Below are 23,270 nucleotides of genomic sequence, written 5' to 3' on the forward strand. Positions count from 1 at the left end.
GAGTATCATGTCACATGTGTTACTGTAGTGGTAGGAGATGGTTGTAGAAGTGGCACTGAAAGGGCATATGTATTTAAATTTCAATTGATATTGCTAACTTTCCCATTAACAGTTTGATCTCCACATTCCCATCATACTCATACTATTAAACTTTGTGTCCCCCTGGGGGGAAAAAAAAATCTCTTATTTGGGTTCAAAATCATTTTCACTTCAGAATATGCACTATTTTTAACTTTATAAATTTTTATTTGTACTTAGTTCATGATGGTATTGGCTTAAAGCTTCCCATTCAGCCCTTTTCCCAGTCACCACTGTTCTTTTTGGAATGACCATTATTATTGGTTTTTGCCTTTTATTCTTCTTCCTATTCCCCCCCCCCCCCCCCCCCCCCCCACTGGCTATTGAACCCAGGGCCTTACGCATTGGCTAGGCAAACGCTCTACCATTGAACTATAACCCTGGTCTCCCATCCCCATTAAAATTTTTTTAGATTTTGAGACAGTATTGCCAAATTGCCCAGGCTAGCCTTGAACTTGCAATAATCCTGGCTTAGCTTCTTCAGTAACTGGATTATTGGGGTATGCCTCTCTGCCTAGCTTTGTTTTAGTGTTTCTGATATTTGCTGTGCACAAATATGATATTTTGAAATATTTGGTCCAATTTTCTGGCATGTAGCTCAAATTCTTGAAATCTTCAATGTAGTGTCTTCTTGTATATTAGTGAGCTCACTGATGGCTGAACCTTTAGGTCACCTGAAATACCAATTCCTGGGGAGGAGAGAGGGACTGAAGGTTAATTTGATAACCTGTGGCCTGATCAGTGATTTATCCATGCCTCTGTAATAAAGTCTCCATAAAAACTCACAAGGACAGGTTTTGAAGAGCTTTGGATAACTAATCACAAGGAGGTTCCTGGTGTCTCTCCTGGTGTTATCACTATCCTTTATAATATCTTTTATAATAAACCAGTGAATGTAAGTTTGCCCCTGAGTTCTGTGAGCTGCTCTAGCAAATAAGTTCAACCTAAGGAGGGGGGTGTGTGAAAACCTCAGTTTATAACCAGTTGGTCAAAAGCACCTGTAAACAATCTGGGGCTTATGATTGACATTTGAAGCAGGAGGGTATTTTTGAGGACTTAGCCCCTTAACCTGTGGGTGGTGTAAGAATTGAAATAAAGGACACCCAGCTGGTGTTCCTTGAAGAATTAATTGCTTGCTTGGTGTGAAGGGAAAATCCCACACACATTTGGTCATAGAAATTGTCTGTGTTGATTGTTGAGTGAGAAAAGAGAAAAAAAAATTTTTTTCTTTGTAGTCTCAGAACAAATAATAGAAGCAATCACATGTGTGCATATATGTATATATATTTAAATCTGCAAAACAACATGCATTTTTGTACCTTTTTTGTTTTTTTTTTTTTTAAACTACTGAGCTATATCCCCCAGTCCTTTTTTTTTTTTTTTTTTGGTAACAGGATCTTCTAAGTTTCCTAGGCTGGCCTCAAACTTGCAACCCTCCTGGCACAGCCTTCTTAGGATGTTACAAATGTACATCATGACACCCAGTTTGTGCCTTACTTTTCCACTTAATAAGTTTTAAAGAGTTAATTCCACATCAATATCCAAAGGTTTTCTTTTTGACCCTTGTACACTATCTTAAAAGAATAGCTCTGTATTGTGTCAATTTCTCTATGTACAATAAATTACTTCGTCAGTTCCTTGTTGAAGTCACACTTTTTGGGTTGCTTCCAGTACTTTTCTTTATAAAGTTCCTTTATTTTTTGGAGAATAAATACTACTGCTTTCAACCAGCAATATTATTCTCTGTGCTTCATCTGCAGAAGGAGATACAGGGTTGTATTTCCTTATTTGAAACTTTTGGGACCAAATGTGTTTTGGACTTTAGAATTGTTTTGGAATTTGGAAAGTTTAACACCCTTGTCAGGATTTAAGGTTGCACTTTAATCAGTCATTGTATTTTAAGAAAGAAAATATCATTCCTATGTAGGATAATACTATAAATAGCTCAGGTTAGATTAGGTTTCACTTCAAAATGTGTTTAGGTTTTAGAGTTTTAGGGATGTTGGGGAAATGTGGATAAAGCATTATGAACTTGTAATAGTACCTACCTCATATAGTTAGTATGAGATCAAATATGGAACTCCTGGAAAGTATGAAGGCTTACTAAATACAGTTCAACTTTGTTTGTTGTTGTTGTTCTCGTGGATTGGGGATTGAACCCAGGGATGCTTAACCATTGAGCCACATCTCCAACCCTTTTGTTATTTTTTTGAGACAGGGTCTCACCAAGTTCTTAGGGCCTCGCCAAATTGCCCAGGCTGGCTTTCAACTCATGATCCTTCTGCCGCAGTGTCCCAGACTGTTGGGATTACAGGTGTGTGCCACCATGTCTTCCTTCATCTTTTGTTTGTTTGTTTGTTTACTTTTCTGGCTACAAGTTTGTTCAAAACAAAATAATCTTGTCCAACTTTACTGAGGTGTCTGACCATGTCCATGACCAGATCTTCCTCTAAATAAGAATTCGGTTGCTGACCCAGCCCCAGCCTTGGCTTTCTTGACAGTACCAGGGGGCACAACACTATATCTGTAGGTGTCTCTGTCAGCTTCCCCTCTTGTGAACCTTGCAAGTCGCTCACCCTGCAGACCTTTGGGCTAAGGCCTGCCAGTTTCTTGTCCGCTACGGTGTAGAGTGGCAGGCACAATCTCAGGCCTCATGTGGAGATAATCGCAGAGATACTGGATGCCCTCGTTGGTAAGATACCAGTAGAAATGTCTCCAGGCAAACTGTTCCGTCACATATCCTCGAGACTTAAGAGACTGCATGACCTTCATGATGTGAAGGTTGGGTACATTCTTATCTGCCAGCTCTGGGTGCTTGGGCACGTGGACATCCTTCCTGGCTACTACTACTCCCTCTTTTTTTTTTTTTTTTTTTTTTTGGGTGCTGGGGATCGAACCCAGGGCCTTGTGCTTACAAGGCAAGCACTCTACTGACTGAGCTATCTCCCCAGTCCCCCACTACTCCCTCTTTAAAAAGGAGTTCATAAATGGCAGTCTGATTATTCTTGAGCATCAACATCACGGAGGCTTTAGGGTCCAAGGCTGAGGCTCTTTGTCTTTGTTTTACTAAGGTTTTTTATTTGTGAATGAAATTGAGTATCTTTTCATATATTATTATGTCATTTATAAGTTGCTTTTTTATGTTCCTGGATTTTTTTTTTCTAATGGACATTGGACTTATTGATGTATAAAGGAGTCTTACTGTATTAGTTTTTTACAATTCTTTAATGACTAATAATAAACTTTTCATGTGTTTACTTGATATAAGTTCTTTATTTGGTGATGTATGTTCAGGTTGTTCTCCCCCATACCTGGAATTGAACCCAGGTCCAGTTAGCCACTGAGCTACATTAGTTTTTGATACAGTGTCTTACTAACTTGCAAAGGCTGACTTGGAACTTGTGATCCTTCTGCCTCATCCTTCCAAGTCTGTGAGATTATTTTTGTTCATTTTTAATGAGTTATTTTCTTATCGAATTTAAAGTTTACTGTATGTACTTGATGGGAATCCTTTGTCAGTTACATTTGTTGCAGATATTTTCTCCAAGTTTGTGGCTTGTCTTTGCGTTTTCTTAACAAATCTTTGTCAGAGCCAACAAGTTAATAATTGCCTTATTTTATCAAATATTTGCCTCTTCCTAGGCATCCCATCCCCTTATTTGGCCAGATCTAATCTTTTTTTTTTTTTTTTGGTGCTGGGAATCGAACCCACGGCGTTGTTCTTACAAGGCAAGCACTTTACCGATTGAGCTATATCCCCAGCCCCTGATTCGTTATTTTTTAAAAATATTTTTATTAGTTGTTGATGGACCTTTATTTTACTTATTTATCTATTATATTGATAATTAAACCCAGTGCCTCACATGTTAGGCAAGTGCTCTACCACTGAGCCACAACCCCAACCTCTAATTGATTTTTAATGCTTTTGCTTATCAATCCTTATAGTTTTGAATTTCCTCACATTGTTTATTCTGTCTTGTGAACGCTACTCAGGTATTTAAAGTCAGTTTTCATGTAATGGCAGTGCCTACCCCCCTGTCTTTTTAAAATTTTTCGTTACCTCAGCTATATTTTATGGGTTATGGTCTCCAAAGCCACTTTGATTATCTATATAGACTTAGAAGTCAAAGGTTTTGCCAGCCTCAGTGGCGCATGCCTGAAATCCCAGCAACTTGGGTGACAGGCTGGAGCCTCAGCAATTTAGCAAGCCCTAATCAACTTAGTGAGACCCTGTCTCAAAATAAAATATAAAAAGGGACTGGGGATGTAGCTCAGTGATTAAGCACCCCTGGGTTCAATTCCCAGTACTGGGGGAAAAAAATAAAAAAGAAATCAAAGGCTTTAAATATAGTTCTTAACACTTCATATGCCATTTGACTGACTTTTGCATTTCATCTTGAATCTCTTATCCAAGCCTCTTCTATTAATGCGGGTTGAGATGGGTTTGTCATCTTTAGAATTTTCAGTTTTTAGTAGCTACCACTAGAGGTAGTGTAATATAACTATAGGTGACTTTTTATGAGATCTCTCTTGGCCATTGGTTTAATTGGCAACCTTTACAGTCATTAACCTCTCTTGTCTTCTTTTGTCTTCTTTTTCCTCATCCATGTAATGATGTTTTTGGTGAGAAGTAAAAGAAAATATCTTCACTTTCTTAAAAGAGTGAAGGGTGTGTGTGTGTGTGTGTGTGTGTGTGTGTGTGTATTTGCACAGACCAGTGTGGGTTTATGTAGATGTACATATATATCTCTAGCTTCCATGGCCAATCTTGTTTCATTTTCATATCCACCAGAAGCAAATTCCAGACATTGTATTTTATCCTTAAATATAATTCTTTAACAGGTCAAGGACTCTAAAAAAGGTAACTACTTACCATTTTTACACTTTCAAGTACTTAATGTATAACTTTGGCATCTTATATATTTTAGCTTTTTTGGGAGGGACAATACTGGAGATTGAACCCAGAGGTGCTTTACTTTGGAGCTAAGTCCCCAGCCCTTTTTATTTTTTATTTTGAGATAGCCTCCTGAGTTGCTGGGATTACAGGCATGCACCACTCTGCCCAGCTCTGTTTTAGCTTTTAAATAGACAACTTATATACAGTATAAAACACAAGACATATGAGAGTCCTTTCTTTCCTCTTATCTATGTCCTTCCCATGGCTAAGGGCATCAGTATCTCTATATAATACAGACTAGCCTTCTTTTTTAACAACTACTTTGTTTGCAGGTACATAGTGGCATGATAATTAGTTCTTTGTTAATTGGTATTTGTATTTATGAAAGAAAAAAGCTAGGAAACAGTATTATAATAACTTTTCTTGATACTTAGGTTATTTCATGGTCATAGAAAATTTACAAATAATGAAAATAAAACAGCTTCAAGGTTAAGTCCATTTCTTCAGTTTTTTTCTTCCCTTTTTTTTTTTTTTTTTTTGATGATACTAGGAACTGAATCCAGAGCCACTTGCTAAATTGCTGAGGCTGGCCCTGAATTTGATGTTTCTCTTGCCTTAGTTCACGAGTCATGGATTATAGGCATGTACCACCATGCCCAGCCTTATATCTTCTTATATTATGGAAATTGACCTTTTCTACCTCTGCAATTCGAGTTGCTATTATATTTTTTGTTTGTGTGTGGTGCTTGGGATTGAACCCAGGGCCTTGTGCATACCAGGCAGGGACTCTACCAACTGAGCTATATCGCCAGCCCCCATGCTATTATAATTTTTACCTTTTACTGTTTCTTTTGACTTTAGCATTTTTGGGATCATATTTAAATTTTATATTTTATGTAGATGAGTATGGATGTTGATTTTGTGTTTGAGACAGGACTTCCCCATTCTGGAGTAATGTAATTTTTAAAATTTCCCTTTGTTTTACGACATGTTTCTGTTAGTTTTCCATGTTTAAGTCTTTGGTTTCTCTGGAATATATTTTCACATTTAGAGGTACAGAACCAACTATTGTTTCACAGATATTCCAGTTTCCTTTGTTGAATAATCTATCTTCTCTGTAAAGATTTGAAATTCCTCAGTCAACACATGCTTATTTATTGTGTTTATTTTCTTCCTTCATATTTTAAACCAGTAAAAACATTTTTCTTAGTGTGTGAAAGCTTGCTAAAACTATGATACTCTTCCTAGAAATGTGTGCATTTTTCATAGTTTTATAAGAACCCATGAAACTCATTCATTGGTCCCATATCAAATCTTCCCACTTTTTAAATATGTCAAAGAATTGTCTTCATTTAAAATGACATCATCTATTTTTGCAGTCTATTCCTTTATTAAACTATTCTTAGATTATTTTAGGTACTGATATTACTTGTATTTTTATGGAATTATCTATTTCCTGACAAATTAAGAATCCCTCATGGAATGATGGACATTTAATCTTTTACTCAGGTTTGCTTGCTTTATTCTGGGTGTGTATGTATGCATGCTGGGTGTTGAACCTAGGGACTTTGTGCATGCTAAGTAAATGTACAGGCTCTACCACTCAACTACTCACCCAGACCTGCTTACCTTTTTTTTTTTTCTTTATATGTAAGCAAAATGAAAAATGAAGCTTAGAGAGTTATATGTTATATGACTTGCCAAATTTTTTTACATCTATTTACTTAGCTGTGGTTCATCCCTGTGCTTCTCAAACTCAAGGTTATAGTAATCTTCATTATACTAAGTTGTATCCCTTAAATATTACCCACTGTACCAAAGATTGAGTACCAATCCAGTGATGCTAAAAAACTAAAAAGACATTATGATTGTAGATAATGCCAGGTTCAGTCTCTCACTGAGAACTTTTTACACATCCAGTCTATTCTCTAGCTTGAGTAAGATCAGTAGGCCGTGGAATGTAGTTTTAAGCTCTTTACATGAAGCTGTGCTACATAGGATACAAAAGGAGGATCAACAACTTTATAGGTTAAGATTCTAATATGAAGAGTCTTTTAAAAAAAGAAGAGTTATTGCTTGGTGTGGTAGTACACAGCTGTAATCCAAGATTTGGGAGGCTGAAGCCAGAGGACCACAAGATAGAGGCCAGCCTTAGCCACTTAGCAGGACCCTGTCTCAGAAATAAAAAATAAAAAGGATTTGGGATGTAACTCTGGTAAAATGCCCTAGGTCAAAAACGTTTGTTTAGCAAACAACTAAATTCTTTATTGTGGCAGAGTTGTAGTAGCTATAATTTCCTTTTGGTACTTTATAATCTGCAAAATACCTTTAGTGCATTATCTTCTCATCTGTGCAGCATACCTCTGAGGCAGATTTTTTTATTTCAATTTTTTATAAGAGACTGTTCCAAACTTTTTGAGGTGACTTTCTGAATGTCATTATAGCCAGTAAGTGGCAGAGTTGAAACTTAATCTATTTAAACCCTTCTGTTACTTTTGCTAGAAATACATTTTTGTTATATAGGTGGCTTATTAAAAATAATACATGTTATTTTTATGTTAGCCTCTTTTTAAGAACTTGTCTTTAAAAGCAGAACATAGTGGCACATGTCTGTAATCCCAGCTCTTTGAGAGACTGAGGCAGATAGGCTAAGGAATGAGGATTGCAAATTGAGGGCCAGCTTTGTCATTTTACTGAGACCTGGCCTCAAAATAAATACACAAAATAAATAAATGGGGGTGGGGATGTAGCTTGATGGTTAAGTGCCTTTAGGTTCAGTTACCAGTTCTGGGAAAACAAAAACAAAACTCCCAACCCACCTCATCTTTATTTCCCTCTCTTTCCTTTTTTTGTTCACTTTATGTTCCTGATGTTTTAAGATGTTCAGTGAGTTTATCTGGTAGGAAAACACTCAGCTGCTAGCAATGACTGGGGATTACAGGTGTATGCCACTGTACCCAGCACTGGTATGCTTTTCACTTGTTATAAAAGCAATAGTGTCCCCAGCGCCGCAAAAATACATAAATAAATAAATAAAAGCAATAGTGTATTATTTCTTTGGATTTGGCTTTAGACTTGACTTTGCTTATAACTCTTCTAAGTTGTCAAATATCAGCTTTTCATTATTTTAGGATTGATTAGTGATTTGTGCTTTTCTTTTAGTGATTGGTGCATCTGACACTGAAGAAAGCTGTAATTCCTTGCCTTATAGTTGGGATATACCTAAGATAAAATAGCTAAACCATGTTTATGAATTAGATATAACTAAGTAAAAAATCTTAGCCAGTTAAATTATCTTTAAACCTATTGGGTAGCATTAAAAATTGTACAGCCACCGGGGCTGTGGCTCAGTGGTAGAGCACTTGCCTGGCATGTGTGAGGCACTGGGTTCCATCCCCAGCACCACATTTAAATAAAATAACAATAAAACATAAAAAAAATTTAAAAAATTGTACAGTGAACCTGTGTAAAGCATCCCTCTCATCTGTACTTGGTGGTTTGTTAATTGAGATTTGTATATGGCTTTTTAAAAATATAGGTGCCTTTTTTTGGTAGGTGACTTGTATTGTTTGGCATAGAGTAAACATTGACCAGTATTTTTCTACTAGTAAATGGTGAGGTAATTGATCATAATACCAATTTGAGTCATATTTTCATCTCATTTGGAAAGGTAAAAAACATTCTCTGATGATAAAAACTTAAGCAACAAAGAATTCTTCAAGTATAAAGTGAATAGGCAGGTTAAGATTTACTATTGGTTGGCATGCATAATAAATAGACATTGTTTGCTACTTAGGCATCAGGCCCCACATGGTGGCGTATGCCTATAGTCCTAGTAACTCATGAGGCTGAGGCTACAAGATTGCAAGTTCAAGACTAGTAATTTAGGGAAGTTGGCTATAACCTATTTCAAATTAAAAAATAAAAATGGGGTGGGGATGTAGCTTAGTGGTAAAGTGCCCCTGGGTTCAATCCCCAGTTACACCCCCACCCCACCAATTCCTTGTGGTTATGTGGCTTTTAGAAGATTAAAGAACAAGCATACTTTTTGGGCAGTTCTACACCCAGATAAATAAAAATATTACTGGGAGGGCTTTAATTAATTGTGTTAAACTGGCTTAGTTCTGCTAAGTAATTTTAAATTTAAGAATATTTACTTGAAAAGCCCATAATATGCCTGGAAGACATAGTTTTCAATTTCTTAACACTGATGAAATCTCTTGTGAGGAATTTAAGGTGACAATTTTAAGGGGCTTGAAAGCCTGGGGATAAGTCATTAGAAAATGTGAGAGCAGTATATACTAGTGGTAGGAGCAGAATGTCTGATGTGTAAACATTAACTTCACAATTTGAAATTATTGCAGTTATTTCAAGATTAATTGATGGCCCTATTAGACTTATGGTTTTATTCTTTGACTTTTCCCCCTTTTTAGATAAAGTGGAGAATTTTAGTGAAGAACATGAAAAAAATAGCCATCATTTTCACAAAAATGTTGAAGACAGTACTAAGAAACCCATCGCAGAAACCATGGTGGCTTCTGGATGCAAAGCTGATGAAATTAAGGAAACAAATGATACTTGGAACTCCCAGTTTGGAAAAGGGTCAGACTCTCCATCTGAAATATCTCCAGTCAAGGGATCTGTAAGAACTGGTTTGTATGAATGGGATAATGATTTTGAAGATATCAGATCAGAAGATTGCATTTTAAGTTTGGATAGTGATCCTCTTTTGGAGATGAAGGATGAGGATTTAAAAAATCGATTGGAAAATCTAAATGAAGCCATGGAGGAAGACATTGTGCAAAGTGTTCTTAGGCCAAGCAACTGTAGGACGTATTGTAGGGCCAATAAGGCTAAGTCATCACAAGGAGCATCAAATTTTGATAAGCTGATGGATGGCACCAGTCAGGCCTTAGCCAAAGCAAACAGTGAATCAAGTAAAGATGGCCTGAATCAGGCAAAGAAAGGTGGTGTAAGTTGTGGGACCAGTTTCAGAGGGACTGTTGGACGGACTAGAGATTACACTGTTTTACATCCATCTTGCTTGTCAGTTTGTAATGTTACCATACAGGACACTATGGAACGTAGCATGGATGAGTTTGCTGCATCCACTCCTGCAGATTTGGGAGAAGCTGGCCGTCTCAGAAAGAAGGCAGATATTGCAACTTCTAAGACCACTACTAGATTTCGACCTAGTAATACTAAATCCAAAAGGGATGTTAAACTTGAATTTTTTGGTTTTGAAGATCACGATGATACAGGAGGTGATGAAGGAGGTTCTGGAAGTTCTAATTACAAAATTAAATATTTTGGCTTTGATGATCTTAGTGAAAGTGAAGATGACGAAGATGATGACTGTCAAGTGGAAAGAAAGACCAGCAAAAAAAGAACTCAAACAGCTTCATCACCCTCCTTGCAACCTCCTCCAGAAAGCAATGATAATTCCCAGGACAGTCAGTCTAGTACTAATAATGCAGGTAAGAATTAAACATTATAATAATAAATGTGTTTTTCAGACTTAAATTAACAACTATTTAGTTTCTTTCCTGGATACTTAGTTTGTTATATTCAGTTTTAATAGAAGTTTAATTAGAAATTACCTTATCCAAAGGTACAGCATTTTAAACATTAATGATCAAGTCACAAATTGGAACCAGTTTGTAGATTGGTGAGTCTTTTCATGTTTATGTTTTAAGTAGATGATTGGCATTTGACAATTTTAAATGGTATCTGTGGAGCAGGAATACCAAACATCCTGGTATTTTAGCTTTGAAATCCCAAATGCATTGGAGACAAAAGGACAGGTTTTGGACATTTATAACTATACTGATAATAAATGGTAGCAATGAGGGAAATACTAGAAAAATAAAATTAAAAACCTTTTATAATTGGCTCAAAACTAATGAACATTTAAAACATTCTTAAATACTCAAGTTGGTTTAATAAATTCAAAAAGCACTAGGTAAGTATTTTTTCTCTCTTGATAGTGAAAATGTGTCTAAGATCATAGGTGCAGTGATGAGGTCTTGTAGTTCAGTCTCTATTGGGAGAGGAAAACAAAAGAAGCTGTGTAATAATTAAATCATTATTTGACAAAGGACTTTGGGAAGTGAATTGACAGTTGGGTAAGAAAAAGTATGTGAAAATTGGGATACATGGTTTCTTAATCAAATAGTTTTTCTGGATTTGTTTACTTGTTACACAAACCTTTTGTCATGTCAGGGTAGTAGAAGATATGTCCTTATGGTGAATCAGAAGTATAATAGTTTTCTTAAATATTGATTCTCTTGGAGAGTATATCATATTTGAGACTTCCTATACCATTTTGCCTGAAATAGTTTTGGTAGGTTAGGGGTGTGTGTGTGTGTGTGTGTGTGTGTGTGTGTGTGTGTGTGTGTGTGTGTGTGTGTGTGTGTGTGTGTGTGTGTGTGTGTGTGTGTGTGTGTGTGTGTGTGTGTGTGTGTGTGTGGTGTGTTGGAGATTGAATCCAGGGCCTTGCACATTCAAGGCACATGCTCCACCACTGAGTTACACCCCCAGCCTTAGATTAGATTCATTCTTAGCTTTAAAAATGGAATTTATTACCCTTATTCCCTGCTGCAAAAATCAAAAATACAGATATTGTCAAAATTTTTCCAATGTTCTCTTACATCCTGGAAAATTGAAATTTATGGCAGTATTATCAGACACTTGAGCTCAGGTAATGCTGTATAACAGCTGAGCTCTTAACCTGCTGTAGTTTACTTAACTCTTCTGCTAACCTGTCAGGTTTATTATATCAGCAATTGTAAATTTGTTGCTGAAATTTCCATCTTGTGGGTGTTAAAACTTTTAAGCTTTAAAATGTGAAGTTAGGGCTGGGGATATAAGTGGTAGAGCGTTTGCATAGCATGCATGAGGCCTAAGGATTGATTCCCAACACTCAAAAAGAAAAGAAAAGAAAAGAAAAAAAAAATGACATTCAATGGACTTTCAGAAACTTGAAGTTGTTACTGAATAACTTTTGAAAGTTAGAGACCATTTGGATAATACCCCAAGTTGGAATTTGAGTCTTTATATTATGTGTGAAAACAACATTTTAAAAAGTTGAGAAAGAGAAAAGTCATTTTTTGAGGGAGGGATAGGTTGGGGGGAACTTTTTGAAGTAATTAAATTTTTGGTAGTTCTGTGAAACCTTTGGTAATTCTCTGTGAAGACCTACAAATATCAAAATGCTTTGTGCTAGGTTACTTTATTTTGCCAAGGATAGCTTATTTATTTATTTATTTCCCTAATGGTGACCTTTGTAGATTCAGGTGGACTTTTGAAGGGCAACCTGATTCAGTGGAAGTTAAGTCTAGAAAAATGTTAAAGTAGATACTACTTGATGTTTTGTGCATGTGTGTGAACTGTACAGTGATACTGTTAATATCCATATATATCCATTAGTTAATTTGTCCAACTTTGAAGTTCAGAATTTATTTACAAGGGCTGGGGATGTAGCTCAGTGGTAGAGCACTTGCCCTGCATGGGCAGAGCCCTGGGTTCAACCCCCAGTACCAAAAAAAAAAAAAAAAAAACTTATGAAAATATTTGACTTTGCTACTGACACAAAGTAAAACTATACAGCAGCAAGCTTGGTAAAACTGGCGATAAGAATGGGAGTATTTTGTCAAACTGTGGTGCTTTTATTTTTTTATTTTTTCTTCCCACAGTATATCAGGAAAAATATAATTTCCTAGGTTGTCTGGTAGACAATTTGAAATATTAGAAAGCTAGCTAGTTTTGATTACCATTTCAGAAAACTTGGATTTTACAGAGGACTTGCCTGGTGTGCCTGAGAGTGTGAAGAAGCCTATAAATAAACAAGGAGATAAATCAAAGGAAAATACCAGAAAGATTTTTAGTGGCCCCAAACGGGTAAGTAAAAGTACTACCAGTGATTTTTATTACTCATTTATTATCAGAGTGCTCAACTCTTTTTTATTTGAATCTTACTAACAAGCATCATGGCAGTATCTTTCAAAGTATATATGTAAGTAATTTTTTTAAAACATTGTAACTTTAAAAAATGGGTAAACATAAACAATACTAGTATTTAACCATTCTTAGTTATATGTTAATGGTGTTAAATATTTTCAGTGTTATACAATCATTATCAGTACCCCAATTTTTTCATCTTCTCCAGCAAAAATTCTGTACCTATTCAATAATAATTACCCTTTCCCTGTCTTCCCATTCCAAGTAAACACTGTTCTACTTTCTAAGTACTGTATATTAATGGGATCATACATTTGCCTTTCTCTGTCTGCCTTATTTCACTAATCATGTTTCCAAGGTCCATCTGTATTATGTTATATTTCAAAATTTCATTCTACTTTTATGGCTGAATAATGTTCCATCCTGTGTGTAGGTACACACATTTATTTCCCACATTTTGTTTATTTATTGATCTGTTGATGAACACTTGGATTTTTTCGTATTTTAGCTATTGCGAATAATGCTAAGTTGATAAACTGTCAGATTCGGTGGTGTACACTTGTATTTTTGGCTACTCAAGAATATGAGGCAGGATGATTGCAATTTTGGGGCCCCTGTCTCAAAAGGTAGCTAGGTGCAGTGGTATATACCTGTAATCTAAGCTACTTGGGAGGCTGAGGCAGTAGGATTCCAAGTAAGTAAGTAAGTAAGGGGTGGTGATGGATATAGCGCAGTAGTAGAGCACTCCTGCATTCAATCCCCAAGATCATGGGAGTAGAAGAGGAAATAAGTTGATACTAATACAGATGCTCCTTAATTTACATTGTGGTTATATCCTGATAAACCCAGAAGTTGAAAATGCTTTTAATAACCCAGTCTGTTGAACATCATAGCTAACTGACATAGCACGCTATAGAATATTGGTTCTCATAATGGAGTGGCTGACTGGAAGCTGAGGCTTGTTGTGACTGCCCATCGTCACAAGAGAGTATTGTATCACATATAGCAGCCTGGAAAAAGATCAAAATTCAAAGTATGGTTTATCCTGAGTGCCTATTACTTTCATAGCATACTACAATTAAAAACTTCTAAGTTAGGGACTTTTTATCTGTTTGAGTCTTGTCTTTAATTCTTATGGATGTATACCCAGGAGTAGAATTGCTGGGTGATATGGTAGATCTACAGCTTTTTGAGTAACTGTCAAAGTGTTCTGCACAGTGGCTATATGATTTTACATTTCCCCCCACCCCACTCCAGTAGTGCCCTGAGGGATCCAGTGTCTCCATATCCTTTCCAACACTTTATTTGATAATAGCTACCCTAGTAGGCATGAGCTGGTATCTCATTATGTTGTTTTAAATATATTTTTATTAGTTGTTGATGAACCTTTATTTTATTTACTTATTTATATGTTGTACAGAGAATCTAACCCAGTGCCTAACACGTGCTAGGCATGTGCTTTACCATTGAGCCACAACCCCAGTCCCCTCATTATGGTTTGATTTGCATTTTCCTAATGATCAGAGATGTAGAGCATCTTTCCATAGGCCTACCAAACATTTATGTATCTTCTTTTGAGAAATGTCTAAGTCCTTTGCCCATTTTTGAATTGGGTTTTGTTGTTGTATTGGTAGGTTTCTTACAGATATATGATTTGCAGGTAAATTCTCCCATTTTCTAGGTGTCTCTCTTTACCTTTCTTTTTTTTACTGGTACTGGAAATTGAACCTGAGGTCCTTTACCATTGAGCTCTAACCCCAGCCCTTTTTATTTAGAGGCAGAGTCTCCCTGCATTGCTGTGAGGATCTTGTTGAATTGCTGTGGCCTCCTATGAACTTGAAAGCCTCACGGGACAGCCTCCCAAGTCACTGGGAGTACAGGCATTCACCATCTTACCCTATTCTTTTTACTTTTTTCATGTCCTTTGATGCAGAAATGTCTTTTTTTTTTTTTTTTTTAATATTTTTAGTTCAAGATGGACATCATTCCTTTATTTTTTTACTGATTTTTTTTCCCCCTAATGTTGTGCTGAGGATGGAACCCAGTGCCTTACACATGCTAGGCAAGCACTCTACCACTGAACTATAATCCCAGCCCCAGAGATGTTTTTAATTTTGTTGAAGTCCAGTTTTTTGTTTCTTTGTTTGTTTTTCTTTTGTATACTGTGCTTTTGGTGTCACACCCAAGAAATCACTTCCAAATCTGGTGTTAGGCAGTTTCATAGGTCTTATGTTTAGGTTTTTTAATACATTTTGAGCTACTTTTCCATATATGGTATAAGGATAGGGTCCAACTTCATTCTTACATGTTATGTAGGTCATTTAATATGGTCTATCACAGGTACTGGGAGTAATCCATTCTGCTTTCTTGGGTGTGAAAATAAAGGTACTTAGTAGCTTGTCAAATAGTTTTGTTATTGAAAGAGGTTGTCAACACTTTTATTCTTGTAGGTTGAATTGCTTTTAGGCAATTAGAGTGTGAATATGTCCATTTTTTTTATGACCTTATGTATTTTTTCCTTTTGCTTACATATAAATTACTTTTCCAAGTAATTATTCTATATATTTATACTTCTCAGTGCTTGGGTAAGGCTTTTAGTTTATATAAAGCTGTGTGTATCATGGGTTAATTTCTAGAGCAGCATTTATCATATTTGAGGGGGAGGGATCTCAGGATATTTCAGGGGGGTGGTAATGTAGATTCAACCTAGAGATGCCTTACCACTGAACTACATCTCCAGCCCTTTTTAATTTTTTGAGACAGGGTATTATTAAGTTGCCCAAACTGGCCTCAAACTTGGTGATCCTCCTGCTTCAGCCTCCCAAGTAGTTTGGGTTACAGACCCGTGCTACCATGCCTGGCTCTCAGGGTCATTTTACACTCTTAAAAAAAATTTACTGGGGACTCCACAGAAAGCTTTTAATCACATGAGTACCGCCAATATATAACAGGTTATAGATGGAAAACATTTCAAATATATTTATTCACCTAAAGTAAATTTGGTAATCTTAAGTTTTCTTGGTTTTGTTCCTCCCCTATCCCTCAAGGACTAGGTATTGACCCAGGGGTACTTAACCACTTAGCCACATCCCTAGCCTTTTTTAGTTTTTATTTTGAGACAATCTCCTTAGGTTGCTAAGGCTGGCCTTGGAGTTGACATCCTCCTACCTTTGTCTCCTGAGTCACTGGGATTACAGGTGTGTGCCACCATGCCTGGTTTACTGTAATTTTTATGAATAATAGTTTTCAAACCAAAAAATTAGGAAAGAATAGCATTTTTTTAACCTTTTTTCTTTTTCTTTTTTTCAAATCTCTTAAAAGACTGACTTTATAAAAAAATAGCTAGATTCTCATCTCCTGCATTTCTTCTTGTTGGAAATACATAAAGAATGTTCAACCTCATATAGATAAGTAGCAGTATTTTAGATAGCTTTTTCTGGATATTCTTTAATGCTAATGTTGGAACTTAGAATTTAAAACCATGCCAATGAACCTTTCATGCTAAAAGTGTTTTGCTATCTTATATTTTAAATGGGTCTTTTACCTATGCCTGGTTTGTAACATCAGATATTAATCATTTGGGAAATACTGGTTACACTTAATTATGTAAATCTTTCAAATGGTGACACATTTTATTATACAGTATCAAACATTTTCTGTTATCATTGCCAAACTCATCAGAAAAGTTTATACAAGCTATCACATTCACAGTGGTGGATACAAGTACTTGACAATTTTACTTTCTATTTGAAAGTTCAAATTTTTTCATTGGCACCAGATAATTCAAGGAAAACAGTTGACAGTGACAGTCCACTTTGTTTCTTTTTTAAGAAAACATCTGCATAGATACCCAGTCTTTCAAGTAAAGAATAAGGTTCCAGAAAAAAGTGACTAGTTCAGCACACAATTCAGAAAGTGGTCTGCTCTTTTCTTGATACAACCCCTATGTTGTGTGCAGCACAACTGTTTTATACATACTTGTTTTGTCACACAAAATGTTTAAGAGTCAAGATTTAATAAAATTAATAAAATTAGTTCTTGATGTATCTAGGGCTTTCAGTCAGAGTGCAGTTTTATTTTTTAGGTAAATAGTATATGGCAGTGAAGAGTGTGACTACTAGGACAGTTTAGAGGCCCTTGATTCATGCTAAGATAACAAGTTTCCACTGTGGCTTTAGCACCAGCCTTAGAAATGTCAACACTGTAAAAGAAGCAAATAATTTTAATCTTACTGTAATAGTAAAAATGGTTTTGACTTTGTAGATACCCTGAAAGAGTTTGTTCTTAGAGCTATATAGACTGTACTTTAAGAACTGCTGACTTACAGTATTCTCCTTTATTCTCTCTGCGTCAACTTTTTGTTATGAAAAAGTTCAAATATGTAGAAGTTGTGAAAGAACAGTGTAGTGAATACCCATATCTCTTTGCCTAGATGTTTTTCTGATTTACATTTTGTCATACTTGCACACACATTGACCCTTCCCTCTTTCCCACTTTCTATATAGCATATACTTACATATAAATACATATATATTGTCCTAGTTGAAAGTGTTATAAATGGCATACATTCGTTAAGAAAAAGAATCTCAGTTGGGCATGGTAGCATGTGCCTATAATCCCAGTGACTTGGGAGGCTGAGGCAGGAGGACCACAGGTTCATAAGCTAGCCTCAGCAACTTAGCAAGAACCTGCCTCAAAATAAAAAATTTAAAGGGCTGAGGAAGTGGTTTAGTAGCGAAACATCCCTGGGTTCAATCCATTGTACCTAAAACACAACAAAATGAAAAAGGAAAAGGAAAAAGAGTCTCATACCTAACTATGTTTATGTGGTTACAACCCTTAAGACAGCTAATAGTAACTTTAAAAATAATGTTATGCTAGCCTGTGTTCACTTTTCCTCAGCTATTTTCAGAATGTATTTTAGTGCATATCCCCCCCCTCAAACCATAGTCATTTAGTTGGTCTGGTGGATACTGCGGATTGAACCCAGGGGCACTATACCACTGAGCCAAATCCCCAGCACCCCCCTGCCTTTTAAAAAAATTATTTATTTATTTGTTTATTTTGAGACAGGGTCTTGCTAAGTTGCTGAGACTGGCCTTGAACTTGATGATCCTTTTGCTTCAGCCTTCCAAACTGAGGATTACAGGCATGCACCACTGGGCCCAGCTCACTGCTTATTTTTAAAAAATTCCTTTTGGCATCTATTTTTCTTTAAGATCCCAGATTATTTAATATCATTTAGAATGTTTCACATTTAGAATTTATCTGATTGTTTTTTCATATTGTCTGTTAACTTGTTAAATGGAGACTTTAATATATCTTAAGATATATTAAAGTATATTACTTTTTTAAATTTTTTATTTTTTTTTGCTATTAAAGATTGAACCCAGGGGCAATCAACCACTGAGCTACATCCCCATCCCTTTTTTGTATTTTATTTAGAGACAGTGTTTCACTGAGTTGCTTAGCTCCTTGATAAGTTGGTGAGGGTGGCTTTGAACTTGTAATCCTCCTTCCTCAGCCTCATGAGCAGCTGGGACTATAGGCATGTGCCACCATGCCCAGCTTGATATATTATACTTTAACATGTTAAAGTCGTAAGACACTCAAAGTTAAGTCTAGAAGCTTAATGAGAGTCAGGCTTAGTATTTTTGGAACATACACTTCAGTGGTGATAACTATGTTTACTTCAAAAGTTACATTAGCTACACAGTTCTTATGTGTGTGAGTGTGTGAGATACACACACACACACACACATACACACACGGAATTGAACCCAGGGTTGCTCTACTACTGATTACTTTTCCTGGTCCTTTTAAAAATTTTGAGACAGAAATTTTAAAAATTTCACTAAATTGCCTAGGCTGGCCTGGAACTTGTGATTCTTCTGTCTTAGCCTCTCACATATCTGGGATTACAGGTGTGTGCTGCCTGCCATCTTTTCTACTCTTAGTACTATTCAACCATCTAGTTAAGGTTGTGCTTGCCAGCTTTCTTCAAAATAAGGGCACATTTCTTTTTTTTTTTTTTTCCCCTAATTTAATTAGAAAGTAAGTTCCGGGGTGCTATTCTGAACAGTACAAATATTCTGTTTCCAATTATTGTCCTACTTTCATCATTTTAATATCCATAGTTGAGCTTTGCTATTATCACATCATGTCTTATTCTGAGAATTGCAGAATGGTGAATTTTCTAATTGTTATTTTTTCTATTTTTAGTAGCTGGAATTTGATAAAGATTCCCATGTTCTTCATCTTCTCTTCAACTCCCATCACCATAGATTCAATATTTCTTTTTTTTATTTGTTGTGTAGTAGTTTTACTTACTAAAATTGTGCTAAATGAAATAAACCAGGCTTAGAAAGAGCAGTACTGTTTAATCTCACATCTCAAATCTTTTTTAAAAAGTTGAATATATAAAAATAAATAAATACATTTTTTAAAAGTTGAATATATAGAAACAGAATAGTCATTACCAGGAATGGGGAGGTTGAAGAAATTAGGAAATATTATTGAAAGAGTGTATCTATATAGGATAAGTTTAAAGGTTTAATGTACAGTGAGAGAAATATAGTTAGTAATATTGTAATGCATGCTGAAAAGTTGCCAGTAGATTTTAGGTGCTCTTATTCAAAGAAGTTAACTATGGAAGGGAAGGATATATTAATTTGCTTTTCTGGTAGAAATCATTTCACTATGCATATGTACAAAACATCTTGCACTTCTTAATTATATGCACTAAAAGGTAAGTTTTACATATTAGATATAGTATAATAGATTTAGGCTTTATTTAACACTGAAATTTTAGTTTTGGACAGTGTGAACTGTTTCAAGTATCTTCTTGTATCCTTTTGATATAACTCTATCATCTTTGAGTACTTCTCTTTCTGTACAATAAGATGGCCTACACCAATTTTGTGCTTTATCTGTTTGAATCATGGAATCATTTATTCTTGTAGGACCCTTGGTTCTTTATGTGGAGATTAGTACTTAGAATCTAATAAGATCTCTGCATTTCTGTCTTATATTTCACTGAGGGTAACTAGTCATAGTAATGTGTTCAGAGGTTTCTTGAAATAGTTTTTGTCTGTTGATGTTAATTCACTGTTCAGTTGAGTTCATTTGTAGCTATTTGTAGTGAGGACTCTTTTCCCCCTTTGTTTTTGTTTTTTGCTGTGCTGGGGATATAATCTAGGGCCTAATGCATGCTAGGCAAGTGCTCTACCACTGGACTACATCTGTAGCCCCTTTTTAAAAATTTTTAACTTAATTTTAATATTGGAGAAAATTCTCTACTGTTATCATAGCTTAGAAGCAGCAATGTACATGTACTTGACCTGATTTTAAATGAGTCTGTCTGGCCTAAAGTAAATCAGGTCATGGCAACTGAGTCGGCAGTAGACCTATTTACTGTTGATGGATGCAGTGGGAGTGTTAAATTATCGCTAATTTTTAAAACTAAAAGAACAATGAAATTGAACTCATTTGAAATATGTGATATGGGTTCAGCCCCGTTTTAAGATAAGTTTCAACATTTTATTTCTTGAAGAGGCTTAAGTAAATGCCACAGATTTGTTTTATATATGAGAAATTAGGATTCACAGAAAGCTTCATTCTCCAAGGAATTTTTATGTAGATTATATTGTGCCTCAAATACCAGGGGCAGGAGGTAGGGGGAGGCTGGATAGGATAAGGAAAGTTCTCAGCAATTCTCTTACTCTACATTATAGTAGAAATATCCTCATGTAGTTGATAGACCAGTGTGAATATCTGGGTTTGGGCCTCTAATCTGATTAGATCAAAGACACGGATGACCCCATTTCCAAGTAGTCAAGAGGTAGTAGTTCATATCTTGTAGTGGCAAGAATTTTCCTCCCTTCCTATTAGGATTTCTCAGCCTGAAGCACTATTAACATATTATACTGAATAATTCTTGGTTGTGGAGGGTAATCCTGTATGTTGGAAGATACTCAGCAGGGTCCCTGACCTCTATCACTAAATGCCAGTAACAGTTTCTTATTCTGCTGTTGTTATATGCAAAGTTGTCTTCATACATTGCCAAATGTCCCCTGGGGAGGAAATGTGCACCCTTCCATTAGTGAGAGAGAGATGCTTTGGAGAATAAATTCAGACATGATGCATTTATTCATAAATAAATGCATTAGTATATACTTTGTAAAAATAAGAGCATTCTCCTACATAGTGACAGAATACCCATCAAAACGAGGAATTAACACCGATGTAATAATGTAGTCTATGGCTGGGGTTGTGGCTCAGTGGTAGAGCGCTTGCCTAGCATGTGTGGTGCCCTGGGTTTGATTCTCAGCACCACATACAGACAAATGGTCCATTGACAACTTAAAAAAATAATTAAAAAATAATATAGTCTAATCTGCAGATCTCATTCAAATTTTACCTGTTGTTCTGGAAATGCCTTTTATAGCAAAACAAACTGCATCTCCTAAGCAAAGCTCATGATTCCATCCAGAATCATGTATTGCATTTAGTTGTCACAAATCTCTACTCTCCTTCAGTCTGATGCTGTATCTTTGTTTTCTGTTTTTTGTGTGGTTTTGCCATCTTTGAGGCATCCATAGGCCAGTTATTTTGTAGACTGTTTTGCCGATGCTTCCTTATGATTAGCTTTAGGTGGCTTGTTTTGGTGGAAATGAGGAGATAGGTGTATTGTATTAATTTATATCATGATTAATGCTAATGGATCACTTAGGGTGTCCTCAGTTTTTCCTCATCAAACTTTTACCTACTATTTTTTTAAAATGTTTTTATTCATGCATTATACTTATATGTGATAATAGGGTTCATTTGGATATATTCATATATGCATGAAATGTAATTTGTTCCATTTTAATCCCCAGTACTTTTCTCTTCCCTTCCTCCATCCTGTTCCACTTCCTCTACTCTTCTGTTTTTTTTTTTTTTTAATTTTATTTTTTTAATGTATTATTTTTGTTGGGAGGGTGTAGGGTGCCATCCATGGCCAGCAAATAAAACCAGGCTTGGTCGAGCCATCAGACATGGAAATCTGGCTGTCAGGAACTGACAGTCATGAGAGGTTGTTCCATATTGACTGGAGTATGTGGTTTCTGTGCAGTGGCTCACTGTCAGAATTTGCTTGCCCTTTATGTGCCAAATGACCTGCTGAAGCAAAATGGCTTGCTTAACTCCACTCCATCCTGTTTCTCACAGAACAGCTCCTCCCCGTCCCCTTTTTATCTGTACCACTATAAATAAAGAAAAGGTGGGCTCCTTCATTTTGTTAGAGCCAGACCCGTTAGCATGGCTTAACCTGTAACCCCCTCCCCACCCCCCCCCATTTAAAAGAGAATTGTCTCTTGTGGTTTTTTTCTTTTACACAAATTTCTTAGCGATTACTTTATGGCCAACCCATCCCTCTGACAAGAAACTCTTTCGCTTCACCCAGTGGGATGTGCGGGTAGAGTGTGGGGTGTACTGGGGATTGAACTCAGGGATAGTTGACCACTGAGCCACATCCCCAACCCTATTTTGTATTTTTATTTAGAGACAGGGTCTCAATGAGTCCAGCTTATTAGCGCCTCGCTTTTGTTGAGGCTGGCTTTGAACTCAAACTCCTGCCACAACCTTCCGAGCCACTGGGATTACAGGCGTGCACTACTGTGCCCAGCATATTTTATTTATGTATTATTGGTACTCTATAGATATATATAAAATATCTCCAAATTCATATATGTACATAGAACAGTCAATTTCATTCCACAGTTCCTCTCCCCTCCCCCTCGGTTCTCATCCTCTATTTCTCTTCACTGATAGACTTTCTGTTTTCATTCACCTACTAGTTTTAGCATTGATTCTTAATTAGTTTTTACTTTGATGGTTTCCAGGTGTGGTTTTCTAATTGCATGTTTCCTTTTACAGTATTTTTTCCCCTTATGGATTTGGGAATTGAACCCAGGGCCTTGTGCATGCTGGGCAAGCTATACCATTGAGCTACATTCCAGCCCTGGCTACAGTTATTAGTAGTTGACCTTCTGTTGCAAGGTAGATCTTTTCTTCACCTCCATGTATGTAAATATTTATTCATACATATATTTCAGTGTGAACATGGATCTCTGCTTTATTCAGTGGTTTGTTGCTGTTGTTCATTTAAACAATGGTTCATTTTTATTTTGAAACTCAGATTTTTCTAGATTTAATCAGAAGGCATTCCTTCATGCTGGCTTTTGACATGTCCAATTATTTTGCATTTCCTTACTGGCACCCTAAAATATTTCAGCTTCATCCTGTACTTTCCCAGTTCTGAAATCAACCATTTCTCCCAGGATTCTTATTTCTA

At 36.1% G+C, this 23,270-nt stretch overlaps 1 protein-coding gene and 1 pseudogene across 5 annotated transcripts in view; one reads left to right on the plus strand and one right to left on the minus strand.

The window, feature by feature from the left end:
- WAPL (WAPL cohesin release factor) overlaps positions 1-23,270 on the plus strand; it is an 88,022-nt gene that overhangs the window by 14,412 nt on the left and 50,340 nt on the right. For 3 of the 4 annotated variants that reach the window (XM_079138193.1, XM_079138190.1, XM_079138191.1), the window contains exons 3-4: positions 9,409-10,452; positions 12,756-12,874. In XM_079138193.1, coding sequence (XP_078994319.1) covers positions 9,409-10,452; positions 12,756-12,874 — 1,163 coding nt within the window. The remainder of the gene's footprint in view (positions 1-9,408; positions 10,453-12,755; positions 12,875-23,270) is intronic. The other variant, XM_079138192.1, reaches the window with a different exon arrangement.
- LOC306660136 (small ribosomal subunit protein eS10-like) lies at positions 401-3,772 on the minus strand (annotated as a pseudogene). The gene is made up of 2 exons: positions 3,044-3,772; positions 401-2,931 (listed from the first exon to the last, which is right to left on the minus strand). The product of its transcript is annotated as a small ribosomal subunit protein eS10-like (transcript).

This window comes from Sciurus vulgaris, assembly GCF_902686455.1.
Source record: "Sciurus vulgaris genome assembly, chromosome: 4".
Taxonomy (NCBI): Eukaryota; Metazoa; Chordata; class Mammalia; order Rodentia; family Sciuridae; genus Sciurus; species Sciurus vulgaris.